Source organism: Coenobita brevimanus, chromosome 87 (assembly GCF_032717465.1).
Source record: "Coenobita brevimanus isolate Jiangsu-jjx chromosome 87, ASM3271746v2, whole genome shotgun sequence".
NCBI lineage: Eukaryota > Metazoa > Arthropoda > Malacostraca > Decapoda > Coenobitidae > Coenobita > Coenobita brevimanus.
In genome coordinates, this window is record NC_137040.1 from 2869785 (window position 1) to 2886340 (window position 16556).

General features: G+C 40.1%; 1 protein-coding gene across 2 annotated transcripts in view; it reads left to right on the top strand.

Annotated features, from left to right (window-relative positions):
* Positions 1 to 12539, top strand: part of LOC145410923 (uncharacterized) — a 90811-nt gene extending 78272 nt beyond the window's left edge. Inside the window, exons 14-20 of one of the 2 annotated variants that reach the window (XM_080280966.1) lie at positions 1258 to 1497; positions 2546 to 2649; positions 2981 to 3171; positions 5140 to 5358; positions 5724 to 5926; positions 11303 to 11386; positions 11588 to 12539. In XM_080280966.1, the coding sequence (XP_080137092.1) occupies positions 1258 to 1497; positions 2546 to 2649; positions 2981 to 3171; positions 5140 to 5358; positions 5724 to 5926; positions 11303 to 11386; positions 11588 to 11764 (1218 nt within the window). In that variant the 3' untranslated portion in view covers positions 11765 to 12539. The remainder of the gene's footprint in view (positions 1 to 1257; positions 1498 to 2545; positions 2650 to 2980; positions 3172 to 5139; positions 5359 to 5723; positions 5927 to 11302; positions 11387 to 11587) is intronic. The other variant, XM_080280967.1, reaches the window with a different exon arrangement.
* The last annotated feature ends 4017 nt before the right edge of the window (positions 12540 to 16556 follow it).

The following is a 16556-nucleotide window of genomic DNA, read 5'->3' on the forward strand; positions in this document are numbered from 1 at the left end:
ATATGACGTTAAACTCAAGCAGGAGACTGTCGTGAGAATGGATTATTTTTTTTATTGCATCTGACTCTGGGCATAGGCAGAACAGCCCATTCCCTGAGACCCAGCAGTCCTCTTATGTATTATACATCTACACATGTCACCGTCTTGGTGCTACCACCCACTGTCCATACTACATGTTAGAGCTCTCTCATAGAGGACTGGTGTATTGGTATTAATGGGAGTGTTTTTACAATATGTCATCAGGTCTTGTGGAAGATTAGTTAAGTCGTCATTAACAAAATTCAAATCCTGAATCATTCTTGCCCCAACCATGATTCCAACCTGTATCTACTGAGATACCAAACCACCTCTTCAAGGGCATGGCTACCACCTACCCCATAACCATGGTTGTGATATAGTGTCTGTTATTGTTAATCTGAGGTTATTTAGAGCATTTCATCAGTCTTCTTGGTCAGCCAGTGATTGAGATATTCATCTTATCCCCCATATCTCACAAACATATTTGGTTAAGGGGTTTACATCTGCCTGAGATTCAGCAGCATGGAAAGCCACCATTAAGCGACCAAGGGTGATTCATCGAAGCATGTTGGAGTCTTAATAAATGAAAATAATGAACAAATCAAATGAACAGCATCATTTAGGGTGTCTCCACAACCTTCTCATAAAAGAAAAAAAAACTTTATAATTGTTTTGGTAAAAAGGAAAAGTAAGCATTTTATCCTACGTAGAGAATCCAAGGGACATTGTTTTATGTGATCTCTTAGTAGGGAGGTTGCACAAAGGGGGTGTTTTTTGAGAATTTCCTATGAGGTTTAGCAAGGTATGGTTGACACCAGATTAGTTTCACATTTAGTGAAACTTATTAGGAGGTTTCAGTTTCAGAGCAGTTTTAATTATATTTTAAGAATATTGTGCAGAGTGTAGCATCTCCCAAATCCATCAGGATTATCAGCCATCAAGATGATTTCCTTCACCAGTGTCAATTATCCTTGAACAATCTTTTTTGGTACACAAGGCTTATGTGCTGTATACTGCAATGGGGACAGTTTTTAATTAATTGAAAATTGCTTTTTTGGAGTTTTTGAATTCTCCATGAATTATGGATAATACTTGATTTAACCAGCATAGTGTTACTGAGTTTGGAATTTGCTAGAAATTACTGTCATCACACACTCTTCTTATATCAAGCCAACGGACTAGGTTTTTGTTAAGTCGTAGAGCTCCAGTTGTATACCTCTTTACCCCATCTACAAACAGGGAGGCAGGCGTACTCATCGAAGAAAAGGAGGGACAAGAGGCAGTAGAAAGGGTAGGAGGAACAAAGAGGAAGAAGAGGAGAGAGGTGAAGGAGAAGATGATGAGGATGAGGAAATGGATGAAGAGGATGAGGAAGGAGATGCTGATGCCTTAAGAAAGCTGGGAGTGACCACACACAGGAAACCTGGAGTCAGAAAGGGCCAGGTCAAATCAGGGGCCATGAGTGGTGGTCCAAGGAAGGTAAGTGAAAGGAATGGTGGCAATGTAGTGTGAAAATAACAGTGCAGAAGATAAGAGGGCTATTGGAGGAAGACGTAAAGTAGAAAAATTATACCAACATATAGAATCTGTGTTTGTAGTGGTTTATGTTGTTGTTGATTTTGTTGTAATTGTTGTTGTGGGCCCATGCTCATTTGGACATGAACCTGGTGGATTGGGAGGAAATCTGTCCACTTTAGCTGTGTGCTCCCAGAAAATTTGTGTTGAGGTTAAATTGAAGGATTGTTTGTGCTGCAAAAGTAAGGTGCATGAGGGTGAAGATGATAAGAGTAGAATGTAAGAGGAAGGGCTAATAAATGGATATACAATATATTGTGGGAAAATAATACTCACTTCCTGAAACTGTGTATTGTGGGAATACAGTGGCTTTGATTCAGCTTGGACCCTCTACATTTGCACAATTCTCAGCAATGTGAAGTCATGACATAGACATGGCAGGATTACATAAATGATTTTAAAAAAATGTAATTTTAGATAAAGATAAAAACTTGTGAAGATTGATATAGAAAGAAAACATAGGAAAAACTATAGGTATCATAAAATAGGTAAGACTGATTACTGCATTGTGTTTAGTGTTTGGATTTTATGTCACCTATTGAGTGATGATGTGAATGATGACATACACTGTAGAAGTTGTAAAATTTCTCAGTGCAGCATTGAGTTTTAAGGAACTTACATAAAGCTGACAGTGGAGACATAATTGAATAGAACATGGGCCATTAAAAATTAGCAAAATGAAAGGAGCTGTCCATCATAAATAATATATAAATATTTTTACAGGGTACAGATAATGGTAAAATGACTTAAGAATTATTTAGTAGTCATGCATTGCAGATTCTAATAAACACAAGTACAGCACAGTAGTTGCAGTGACAAATTTATTAACATGTCTAAACTGTACACCATACAATACAGTATTTCAGTACATAATATACTAGATGTGTAATGCAGTATATACAGTATCTGCCATGATCACAGGTGTTAAGAAAAGCACACGGTTTATGTACAGGTGGAGAGCCTCGACAGCAAAATGAAGAGTAAAAGTAACCGGAAAACGGCTTCTCCTTCCACGGAAGTTTCCATCACTCAGGCCATGCAGAATACCATGAGAAAGTGAGTAAAGTATTGCCTTGAGTTTTCAGAACTTACTCATGGATGTCTATATGAAACTTGGCTACAGTAAGAATACAGCACCATTATTTCTTTATTCTTTTTTTTAATAAAACATCTGGCTGGTAAAGCACTTCTATTGTGTAGGCCTCAAACCCACCTTGCCATTGCTGGTCAAGAAGTAATTTGGCCATTGTACCATTGTAATGTTTATCCTTTTAGATCCACACTTGCAGTTGAGGTGATAGTTAGGTTAAGCTGTCTGAGTCATAGTGGTTGATAGCACTTATTCACTAACCATTCAGGCAATACATAATGAGGACTTTATCTATAGGTATGCACTAGAGCGGCGGTTGTTCCAGCAGTTGTTGGACCTGAAGAGGCAGCAGATTCGCAACACCCGTGCCAATGAGAGCGTCCTTATCAAACGCATGATTGATGCTTATCAGAAAGAGGGTGTCCTGTTGGGGATACGAGGTTATGCAGGACCATTCACATTTAACAGCTATGAAAAGTACCTTTATGGTGAGTTCACCGTCTACTTGCTTTTATGTTACAATTTTTGCAATTAAGTCCAGATTACTAGTTTGCCTAGAGACTTCATACTGCTCATACCACCTCTTCATCAGTTGTATAATTCCTCACTACACCTTAATAATCATCTTGTAGGCTAGGTTACAAGTGCAGACTGAGTTAATATCAAACAGATATACAATACATAGCATACAAAAGAAAGTACTGTAAAATGCATAGTGTAAAATAAATTGTCAAAGAGGAGCTGCAAACTCCCCTGTGGCAACCATGATATGACCTTTCCACACGTTGGTCTAGAGGCATAGTATGGTACTCAAGCTGTGGGTAAGAGCTGTGCCATACATGGAATGGCCTGAATCCTTAAGAGATGACTGGAGATTTTTTTTTTTTTAATACAAAAAATGCTGCCAGAGAAGTAGATCAGTCCCCTATCCTAAACCCTTTGATTGCAAGGATTTCATTAGACTGAATAGTCATCTGGTGTCAGCCTATTCAAAATTCCTAGGTGTACCAATAACAAAGAAAGGGTTTTCCGAGATAATTTCTTATACTCTTACCTCCTAGAGTTTTTGCAGTTAAAACAAAACCTTCTAGAATTAGCCTGAATAAAATACTTAAGCACCCCAAGTGCAGCAAAAACATTAAATGATCTGGACAGTAATAGCCACACCCCCTCTCCCCTCACCCTCACTTGCACTCCAGATTGGATAATAGGGATAGTTCATTACCATTTGTTATTAACAATTATGATATGGTCTTATTTAGAGAATGCAGAATCAGAGATTGGCTGGGAGAATATGAGTGAGGCAGAGAGGAAGAGGAGAAGGGGTAGGCTGAGGATGAAATGAAGGGATGGGGTGGAGAGGCATATGAATGAGACTGGTGTGAACCAAAGAGAAAGCAACCTGGTGGTGGAGAACAGAGTGAGTGAGGGGGCAGTTTTTTTGTGGTCACTCCCTCAGAGATGAAGGTATCTGGTTATATACAGTATAGATAGAGACTAAATTTTCTAAATATTTCTATCATTATAATACTGTATACCTAAATACTGTACAGTATTTACATATAAGTAATCCTTACACCCACAGTCTGGAGCATCAGTTGGGGTGAAGACCTTGTTGTTTGTGTTGGTTTGAATCCTAAAAAGGTCAGTGTAGGTTTTTCAACCTGTACTGTTTTTAATACAGGTACCCTTCGATGCACATGAGTTTGAATTACGCGTTTTTAAATAACACAGTGTAAAAAATCCGTCATTTTGTTATAATACAGATTTTTCTTAAGATAACACAATTTAAGAAGAAATGAAACTCATGCCATGTGGCATGTTATTTGCGACCACCAGCAGTCTCACACTGTCTTCCCACACTTGAGGATGAAAATGCTTCCAAACAAGCATTCACTGTTGTACCAGCTTCGTGTCAACATAGCTGTGCAGCCTCACCAGTGTTTTACACCATTTTTCATTACCTAACTTGCTCTGCTAGAGGAGAATGACCCCAGTGTGCAGACAAGTTCTACAGTTTCCCATAATGTGCAGGCAGTCTTCAGTGCCACAATGAGATGTTGAGGGAAAAACAGAGGAAAACCACCAAGACCACCGTGCTAAACTTCTTTAAGAAGAGGGAGTTAGAGCCAGCTGTTGGACCCAAGCCAGAGCGATCTGAGCTGCCTGTGCCTGTCCTCTCTATCTGTACAGTTTGTGTACACAATTCATGTGTAATTGTTGGTATGGATTTATAGTCTAACTGTATTTTATTTACCATATAGTGCTCTAGAAAGTTCACAGAACCTAACTCCTTCACATAGCATGTATTCTTATGGGAAAATTATGCTTAAATTACACGAAATTCAAATTACATGACTTATTCTAGAACACAGTATCGTGTAAGCAAGAGGTACCTGTATTACCCTCTCCATGGTTGCCTGCAAGCTTTTATCTCACACTCCTCTCCATTGCAGACCAGTTAAGGGTGCTGCAGAGTACCCAGGGATCCAAAATCCCAGCATTCCGGCCGTCTGATGATGTGGAGAGACTGAGCAAGGCCATTCGTCGGGCTGAGCTTCGAGAGATTCCAGACCCATTCATAAGCACCCTTGATGCACGTGAATGCAATCACACCACTCACCGCTGTCATCATGCTGCTCATGCATACACTGGAATACCCTGTGCTGCCTATAGTCAGTGTCAAACAGAGAGAGAGAGAGAGAGAGAGAGAGAGAGAGAGAAAGGAGGTATAAGCCTGTGTGTGTGTGTGTGTGTGTGTGTGTGTGTGTTTAATGTTTTGAAAACTTTCTTTTCTAGGAAAGTTGAGTCAGTTAACTGTACCATAGTTTATAATAATCTTCATTAGTCTTATTAATGTAGCTTAGCCTGTTATATGTACAAATTGTAAATTAATTATTAAGACTATGCACTGAGATATGCTTTACTTATTGTTTATCACTTATTGTTAATGTAGTATATGTTGCTACATTCTTCTACAGTACATTATCATGCTATTACTGAATCCAAGACTGATACTAAATGCTACTTAATATTGCAGTTGGATATCGTAGAAAGAAACTTAACAACCCCAACAACAACAGCAACAACAATAAGCAGGTATCATTACCAAAAATACCTGGTGCTGGGACCAATGGCTCTTCCTTAAGTGGATCTCCTGGGCCTCCAATACGGAACAAATATGGTCAGCCAATCGGATTACGGAACTATGATCCCAAGAAACCACTCACTGTAGAACTTCAGGTAAATGTTTCGAAAAGCAGAATAGAAGAGATCTTCAGAGTTAGGGTGGGGGAGTTTTCGTCACTGTAGTTGCTTAACCCAGTCTCCCTGGCAGAGCAGACCCACTGACTGGAGGTTAGCAACCACCCCTGTGAGAAAAGAGGCTGAATAGTGTGAAGGTGAAGTAAGACTGGGCCAACAGCACTGATGGGCTAGGAAGGAAATAAGTAGATCTAGATTAAACTAAGTAGCATCAAAAAGTGGAAGGCAAAAAGGAATTGATAAGATGCTAAGAAGATAGGGAGATAGAACAAGAGGATAGGGTAAAATGCCATACAGTAGATTAACCTCTTTAACCAGAGGACAGTATTTATATTTATCCATACAGCCATCATTACCATCATCATCATCCTGATCTCTGTTCCCACTAAAGGAATGTTACTGCAGCTAGATTTTTTTTTTTTTTACTTTCTTTGATGAAAAGGTTAATGAAAATTATCTAACTCGTACTGTTGTAAAAGTCTGACCTAAACTGCATATAACTGTGTGAGGGTATAAAAAGTGAATAAAAAAAACTGTGTCATTGTAGTAGTGTGGTTAAGAGGGAGGGGAAGAGGTAAGCTAGGGCAGGATTGAAATATACTGAAGGCATTAAGAAAATAGAAGGATTTTAGGAGGATGGGAAACAGAACAGACAGTAATGGGCAGGACATCTAGAAGTTAAGAGATGTTTTATTTCATTTATAAAGTTTCAGACCCATTTGCATGTGTTGGTCTTGGTCACCTAATGGCAGCTGTCCACACTGCTCAATTCCTGGCAGCCTCCATATCCAGTCCCTTATCCCTAAGGTCACACTCTATGACCTCATCCCAGGTTTTCTTTTGCCTGCTTCTCACTGCCTTACCTTTGATGTTCACACCTCTCACCTTCCACACTCAGTTATTATCTACCATCCTCTCAGCATGCCCAAGCCACTTCACTCTACCGCTTCTCATCACAAGACCAATATATTCAAATTCTATCCTTCCTCTCAATTCTACAGTCACAATCCTAACCCTCTACCCAGGTCTCTCATTTAAGGACTGCACTACACATCCATCTGACCATTATCATTTCTGTAAGACTGAACCTATGAATATCCTCTTCCTTTACTGCCCAGGTCTCATCACCAAACAGCATTACACTCCTAATACATGCTACATACAAAGACCCCTTAGTGCAGAGGGAGAGCCCTCTCAATGTCAGAAGAGACAACAGCTCCCTGAACTTCTTCCAACCACTCCTTACCCCAGCCACAGAGTTAGCTCTAGCCCCAACTCTAACAAATAACAAATAACAAGTATGGATGATGGACAGGGATGAGGTAGGCAGAGCAGGAAATAAACTATAGTTTGATATGAAGGACCGATGGAGGTGGGACATGAAGAACTGTATACAGGAAAGAGATACATGATATTGCACAAAGGTGTTCGGATGAGAAATAAATTTTGATGAGGGAAGATATGGCATGATGTTGCAACTGAATTGATACAATATGTATAAGTGTATGTATTGTATGAGGAGACAGGAGACAAACAAAAGGAAGCTAGTTAATGAATAGACATACAGTAACTTAGTTAAGCATGACGGGGCAGAGGGTTACAGGTGTTGTAGTATGAATAGGCACTTCATATCCAAGATTTTTAGAGAAGGATGTTAGTGGCTGGGATGCATCAGTATAGATAAGAAATGGGCTAAGGAATCAAGGATGTAAGGTAAAATGGGGTAGGATAAACTGTAAATGATGCAAGATGGGGAAAGCACCTGTCGGTCAAAGTAATGCTAGGAAGAGTGTTCCAAAATAAGATCGGCCTGAGAGTTAGGATTGTGAATGAAGAGTTAAGAGGAATGATGGGACTTGAATGTATTAGTGGTGTGATGAGAATAGATAGACTGAGATGGTTTGGGCATATAGAGAGGTTGGAGGAGGACAACTGGGTGTGAAGGGTGAGAGGTATGAACGTTGAAGGTAGGGCTATGAGTGGCAACCTGAAAAAAAATGTAGCCTCAGTGTTAAGTGATTGAATAGAGTGGCTGCTAGAGACTGACGTCATGGACAGCTGCCATTAGGTGACCAAGGCCAATGCACGAACGAATGTTGAAGCCTTTATAAAAGAAACAAAATGAAACAATAATAAGATATTGTAGAATATAAGAGGACAGGTAATAGATGCATAGCAAAAACAAGGGGCTCTATTGTAGTTAGGAACATTAGAATGTATACATGGCATTGCATGTATTATATATTAAGTGAATATATACCTTCCTGAAATCTTTGAATGTGTAGTTTACATTGCATTATCAAGTTTATTACTAAAAAACTTGAAAAGTATTACCATTTCTTCAGATTCTGTAAGTTAGTACCAATCATACATCCTTATATTCATATTGTAATTATACTTGTGCTCATATAAAAAAATTCATTACTGTGTCACTTACTATGGCCTCTGTGCTTGACTTCTTTATAGTTTTGATGAGTTTACACCTACTGTATTAATCACTCTTTCTGTACTACCCTACAAGTAGAAGCACTCACATGGGCAAATTACAAGTTAAGGGACACTTGCCAAGTTCCCTCACTCTCCAGACAGTATACAGGAGGATGCCCTTCTGTGTGTATGTGTGTGTGTGTGTGTGTGTCTCTGTATGTATGTATATGCCCTCCTTTGCATGTACACCCATGTGTTTAACTGCTTCAGTCAGATGATGCATTTATTATTTTGTTCTTGCTTCCTCCAGACAACTTTATTCAACTTGGGTTGGATCTCTGTTAATGAAGATGTTATAGCTATATCTATTCCACAGAATCCAAAATGTTTGTCCTAAGATGGATAAAATCATCAGGAGATATCAAGAATAAAATGCAGTATATAATGCATCACTGAATTGAGAGTATTAACTTCTTCAATCAGATGATTTATTCTTTATTTTATTCTTGCTGCCTCCAGAGAATTTTATTCATTTGATAGAGACTTTTTTGAAATTGAGATGTTAGATATTGGCTTCCCTAAGATTAATAAAATTATTTGGAGGTAGCAAGAGTAAATTAGCATAATACATCACCTGATTTAAGAGGTTAATGGAGTCAGTAAGACACTGTTGTCCTCACTTGATTGGCACAGTATTGCGTGCAGTTTGTATCTGTATTTCCATATACATCTGTCTACTGTCTGTACATACCGGTATATTAGTTCCTTTCACCAATGTATTTCTGTATCTGTCTAACTCTACCAGATGCGAGCAAGCTCATGCTGTACTTATCTTTTTTGCCCCACAGTCCTATCTTTGCACAGCTGTATTGGGCAGTCAACAGACATCATCAGCAAAACAGTTAATCAAACAAAATTACATAATATCAGATTCTCAAAAGGCTGGTGATTCTCTAGTGTACATGTTGTTTTTTTGCTCACCATTCATAGCATGAGAAATCAGCTGATAGTATTTTACCAGTACAGTATATTCATGGTAAGATCATGTATATATTCATGAGTGAGAGGTGAATTGAATGAGTAAGCAGAATATAATGAGACTAGTGAAATGCTTATGTCAACAACAGTGGCATAATTATGGGAGAGCTTGGGGGGGTGGGGGACCTTGAGCCTCCCAGTTGGACCCATGGACCCCCACTGGCCCCTCCATTTGAAATTTTAGCTTATTTGATGTGTGCATACTGTGCAGCACTGAGCCTCCACCAGAATTGGACTTGACTCCGTCTTGGCCTCCAATTTGTGGAGACCTGGCTGTGCTACTGGTCACCTAAAATTCTAGTACAGTATAGCAGAGTCCATCATGAGAATCTGGGAAATTGTACTGTCGTGAAATTTGGTACTGTGTCTTGCATATGTCCTGTACTGTAGAGTATACCACTCAAAATTTCAGTAGAGCTTGTTGTCTCATCATGGAGAAGATAATGAAAGAAACTTTAGCCAATACAGAAAAGTTTATGTATTGAAAAAGGTGAATCTTTACAGTAGGAGTGAAGAGTAATATATTAAATAACTGGGTTGATAGGCATGTACATCTGCCAGTCATTCACCTTTATTCTCTGTCAAGGTTCCCTTGATTATGTATACAGGCACAGCCACTCCACTGGAACAAATTTCCATTTACATTTCTCCCCCTGTACTCCAAAAGCATCTCACATCAATGCCTGTGTGCATAGCATTAGGTGGGAGCAAGTAACTTCTTCAGTGACAAAATGTTGTCTTCCAAAGCCCTACATATCAGGTGTCCTTTATGACTCATAAAACACATCTTGAAAGTATATAGTAGAGCTGCTGGCCCATATGCAAGCTGGCTGCCACAGTTGATTTACTTTTTCATTCAGGGCACATTCAGGGCGGAAGAATATGTATTTTTCCAACTTATGCACATTGTTAATACAAAATTATTCTTAACAGTAAATGGTAATGGGCAGTCTTATATTCGTCGTGAGGGGGTTTGGGCTCAGTGATTATTGGCTGCTGTACTCCAGTGCATGTAGTGCAGTACTGTACTCTAATTCTGAAATGTAACATGAAATTGAGGTATAAGGAGTTGTTAATGACATATTAATATGGGATTCTGTGTTATTCAGTTGTGGATGTTGTGGGTGTGGTATGATGGAACTGTTTACATTCTTAAACTGGATAAAAATCATCTAGCAGATTCAAAAAGCAATATAAAAGACATATTTCTGAAGGAGATAATAGAGCTTGCTTATAATCCCTTCCCTATGAGATGGTCTCATTTAAGCTGTATGAAATTGTCCAGCAGTGGGAAGACTGAAACATATTGAACATCACTGTGTGAAAGTCGTTTGGTTGAAGGGATAGTGAGATGAGAGGCAAGTATATGTAATTGTAAGTTTGCAGGCAGCATGCGTAGTACATGTTAATGTGTCATTTGAAAACACATTCTAAATGAGGACTGATTGTACTGTACAGTCAAGGATAAAAGTTCACCTGATATTTCACCTCTTCTACTTCTCACTTTCCTTTGCCATCCGCAGGCTAATATTCCTGAACTGAAAGAATGTTACTGTCTTTCTTTGCTCAGTGATGATTCCTTTTGATATGATGCCTCAGGAAGAAAAGTGATATTGATATCTTAAATGTGAAGTATGCTCAGTGGAAGGTAGACAAACTCTTTATCACTGACTGTATAGTATGGGACATTCCAGTACAGCAGTTCATTTCAGTCTTGTTGCCAGTGTTCATCAACTGATCATTTTGGTTGAGTGCTCATGAGAATGGTATCAAAGTTAGAGCTGATGATGTTTAGGTGCATGAGTGACCAGAGCTTGGGAATCATGTGTGGTTGATCAATTAGGGTGTCAACCTTCAGTATAATGGGAATGATTCTCACCCTCCGGACAGCACGGGCAAACGAGGCAGCAGATCGTCTTGCCCACTGACCTGCTGGATAAGAACAAGAAGTACCATCTCACCTTTACTATTAAGGTACCGTCCTGGGCCTTGCATGTTCTCCTCCTGTTACGTACCATCTCCGTAGAGTACAGTCCTGCACTGTCCTTTTAGTCTGTCTCCGATACCGCACTTATCCATGCATGTGTACTGAAATGTATGAGCATCATTCCAGTACTATCAAATCTTATTCTTCAGACTGAACAGAACATAATTGATTTGTATTTGTTTTTCAAGCCATCCAGCCCCAAACTGGAATCAAATAAGAAGGATTCTGGATCACCTGAGCGCTCTGCCTCTGCCCCTGAGACACTATCAAGTGACCACCTACCCCCTCAAGACACCTCTCTTGCCCCAGACTCCCCTCACCAGGAGCTTCATTCTGCACCACTTGAGGGCAGAATTGAGGCATGAGACGCATTGGAGTGCCTGAACTCTACAAGACAGCAAGTGATATGACAAGCAGTAACAACCCATACCAAAGCATTTAAGATAGATTTATTGTTAAGTCATTTATTTTATTACCATATAATTTTGCTTGCCATGTGAAGAATTATTCATACAATTCGGATGTGCTTCAGACCAGGTTATAGAACTGTAAACTTAATATATTGGTGCTTTTGATTGTTCCTCAAATACCTCTACCTGTGTGATAGAGCAATTGGAGATGGCAATTACAATCAGTAAAAAGGTGCTTAGGAAGTAAGTTTTACATTACAGAATCCACACAGATCATGATCTGTATTTTGCAATATTATTGATTTTTATTCATTTCACTTGCAAAATCTCTGGTTTCTAAATGTATGAATATAATCCCAATTTTTTTAATATATTCTACTGTTGGTCACTCCATGTATGCTGTAAATTATTCCCAGATTGCTGGTTTTAGGAAGCTCATTTCAGCTGCTTGATTATCTGACAGTACACCCTCATTCAGTGTCCAGTTGTCTCATACATTTGTATGAGTCAGTTTAGAACACTGTCCCTCAGTGCCTTCCTCAAGTCCCAGTCAACCAGTCCCATTCCATACAATGAACAGTTTGAAAAATAGAGTATTATGAACCTCAGTCTCTTCAAAAGCATCTGCTTTGAGGACTCCATTATATGTGATAACCATTTACATCAAACACACTGTAGTTATAATCTAGAACTCATAGTTCACAGATTGTATACTGTATACAATAAAGAGAAGATAGACATCATCAACTCTCCCTTATATATATACCAGAATCCTGCAAGCTAAAATGAAATAAATGAGATGGACGCTGTTCATCAGTTTTACAGAATTCATACTGTGTAAGCTTTATAAAGGAAATACTGCACTGTGACCACAGTCCATATTCAGTATCTGAGCTATGGGTTGATGCAAAATCTTATACCTAGAGACATCTCAGCTACTTGGAGAAACTTGAAAAAAAAAAAAAAAAAAAAGAGTAATTGCTATACTGTTGACCATAGTAATTTTACATATTCAATGCTAGGAACACAATGTTCAGAAAGGAGTTAGGAGGGTCATAAAAACTAGAATAATGTTAACCTTAGAAAAAAAGTATTAAATTTCCTAATACAGTGTCTGTATTTAAAATGAATTGTGCTAAGAGAGGAACGTTTATTTGACTACAGTTGATTTTTACATGTCTATATAAATGGTGTCATGAGTAATTTTGACTGATTCTTGTGCAGAAAAATGTTACATATTAATTTCAGTGGGTTGCTGCTTCTGTGGTGATACTGTAAAGTACAGTACTCAGTGGAAGTGCACATCTCTAAGGATTGTATTTTTGTCAGCTTGGAAGACCTTCTAGCACCTCATTCTTATCAGTTTTATTTTTATATTTGACATATTGAAATTCTCTTGTTTGTTACTTATGCAGTCTATATTGATGTAAAAAATAACACTAATGGCATACAGTGGAACATTAACATGACATAGACAAAGTAAATTGCTAAGGAGGAGGTAATGGTAACCTTCCTCAGCTCACAAAAATGCAGTACTGTACCATATATACTGAGGTTCATAACCTAGCTCTGGCCAGTGAGGGGTCAGGTGATGAACAGTGTCACAGCAATTTTGCAAATGTTGGGCAATCATCACTGGCTGTACATGTTAAACTACTATCACATAAAATACTGATCTGTGCTGTGTTATATAAACAATCAACATGTACTTATATGTAAAATTCTGATACAAAAGCGGTGTGTAATTAACCTTATCTGTGATTAGATATGTACTGTGCTACATATGATTCAGTCTGAGGACATATTTGTATTTCATTCATGCTATGTGACAGGCTAATTAAACTTAAAATACCAGTATAGTTTTAAAACTTAAGGGTTTAGATACAGCCTCCGCTATAATGGAGCTCTCCTAAGCTATGAACTCATCTGGTAGCAACGAAAATAAATGACAAAAAGATGTCATTTGGCTGAAGAGGTTACAGTAAATGCTGTGGACTGTGGTAGCCTATGCTTGGGGCTTCTATACCCTAAATGGAGTACTCTGAGATTAACTGCGGTACTTTGTACTTTCCTCCAGATGTGTGAAAGTGTTTTCTGTAACATAGAGAATTCCAGGGCAATTAGCAAATGAAAGACAGTGCTGATTAACGTTGTGGCCAATATCAGCAAATGATTGAGGGTTGAGTGATAGGTTGAGGGTAACCCTGATTCTTAGGATGAGAGTGAGGCTGAGTTTTGGGGTGAGGGTGAGGTTGTGCTGGAGACTGAGGGACAGGCAGAGTTTTGAGCTGATGATGAGGATGGGCTGGAGGTTCAGGGTAAGGTTGGGTGGTGGGTTGAGGGTGAGGTTGAATTGTGAAATGAAGGTAACTCTGAGTGGTGAATTGAGGGCAAGGTTGGATGGTAGGTTGAGGATGAGATTAAGTGGTAGGTTGAGGGTGGATGTTGAGTGGTAGGTTGAAGGTGAGATTGAGTGGTAGGTTGGGGGTGAGGTTGAGTGGTGGGTTGGAGGTGAGGCTGAGATAGGTTGAGGGTGAGGTTTGATGGTAGTCTGAGGGTGAAGTTGAATGGTGTATTGCAGATAAGGTTAGGTACCGGGTTAAGGGCAAGGTTGGATGGTAGTTTGAGGGCAAGATTGGGTATTAGGTTGAGAGTGACGTAGGTTTGGAGGTCTAGGGTGATACTAAGTAGTGAGTAAGGGTAAGGCTGAACAGTAAAGGTTTAGGATTAGGTTGGATGGTATTTAGGTTGGATGGTGAGCTGAGGATGAGGCTGGGTGGTAGTCTGAGGGTGAAGGTGAGTGGTGGGTTGAGGATGAGGTTGGGTTAAAGGATGAGGGTGATGCTGGATAGTGGGCTGAGGGAGAGGCTGAACAGTAGGTTGATAGTCAGGTTTGGTGGTAGGACAAGTGTGATGTTGGGCAATGGGTTGAGAGTGAGGCTGAGTCGTAGGTTGAGGGTGAGGTTGAGTGGTAGGCTGAAGATGAAGTTCGGCTGGAGGTGAAGGTGAAGTCGGACAAAGTCTGAAGGATAAATCAGGTTGGAGGGTTGAGGATGAGGATGGACTAGAGGTCAGGGGTGGGGTCAGGTTAGAGACCGAGACAAGGGAGGAGAAGATGGGAAAGGACAAGGTGCAGGGGCAGAGTGGGGCTGAGAGAAGACTGCATACGGTCTGAGAGGGAGAACGAGTGTCACAATGGAGTACAGTCTGTGAGAATTCACTGTGTCCTGTTCTTGGAATGGGAGGTTCTGTAGCGGTCTTCCTTACTGATGTACGTACATGCGTGTGTTGCTGTAATATTCTCTTGTGTATAATTAGGTGCCTCGTGGTTGAGTAGTTTGGGAGCCCCATTTAGAGTGACGGTCTAGCCATGAAGACAGACTTGGTGAGTGGAGGTTTCTCTATCTATTTTTCTATCTATTGCCAGACGCCTTAAGCCCGTAAGGGGTGACAGCAAGCAAATCGCCTCCATGTTGCCCTGTCCCCCGCCATTTCATTGTCCTTCTCCCAGCTCACACACCCATCTCTCATATACCTCTCCACTCCATCCCTCCATCTCATCCTTGGCCTCCCCCTCCCTCTCCCCCCTTCCACCTCACTCACATACTGTCTCCTCGTCAGTCTCTCATTCTCCATCATCTCCACATGGCCAAACCACCTTAGTGTGTTTTTCCTAACGCATCCACATGCACAGCACAACGATCCTTCACTTCCTCATTTGTCAGTCTGTCTCTCCATGTGACTCCACATGCTCCTCTCGAGGTTTCTCGAGTCAACATAAACAGACAATATTTTGTGGGTAGTGGACAGTTCCAAACAAATGCAAGTGTTACTGACAAGAAAAACACTCAAACCTTCAGAGTACAACAAGCAATCGTCGATATAAAATTTAGGTTCCATAATTTTAGCTGCGGGAATAAGTGACAAGAGGAAATAAGACGCTGTTCAAAGGTTCTGTAGTTGCCCTGACAATTGAACGTAGCACCTCTCCGCTGCATATGGGCTGTTCATGATGAGTGGAGTTAGTGTATCCTCACACTTGTATGCTTTTTTTGACGCCGGGAGTGACTGTGTTGATGGCTGGGTGAGAAGTAAACTGTCTGTGTCTAGGTTGCTGGACCTGTATCACAACTAGCATGACATACTGGCCTTGGGTCTCCCATAGGAGCTGGCGTTACCAGACTTCCAAGGGCATTCAGAGTCGAGGCAGTACACCACTCCCTTGTGTGGAATATCGCCACGTGAGTATGTGGGGTGCACAACAGTTAGTTTATACTGGGGTAAGAGGTTGTGAGGCAGTGTGCAGGAGGCAAAAAGAAGTGCGGTGCTCAGAGGAGAGATGGGGGAATTAAAGGGACAGCTTGGTGGAGTGAGAAAATGAAAGTAGCATTGTATGTGAAGAACATACGAGAAATAGTCATGGAGTAGAAAACTTGAAGATCGAGGCAGAGACAGAAGCCAGAGAGAGTCGGAAGAGAGCAAATGAAGAGCCTGGTACTCGGGTGAATAGTAAATAGCAAGAAAACAGGAAATTTATTAAGAAAGAAGTGAAGAAAGTTAGAGGTGAAACTGGGATTGGCGGAACACTGCTGGGAATGGATGGTATAAGGCGTTAGTGGAAAGAGATGAGTTACTGGATGGATGGGGAGTACGTTTCAGCCAGCTGCCAAATGTGGTAATGGAAAGAGATGCTCTGATTTGGTGAAGGTTAGGAAGGGGAGGAGAATTGAGAGTGGAAGGAGAGATA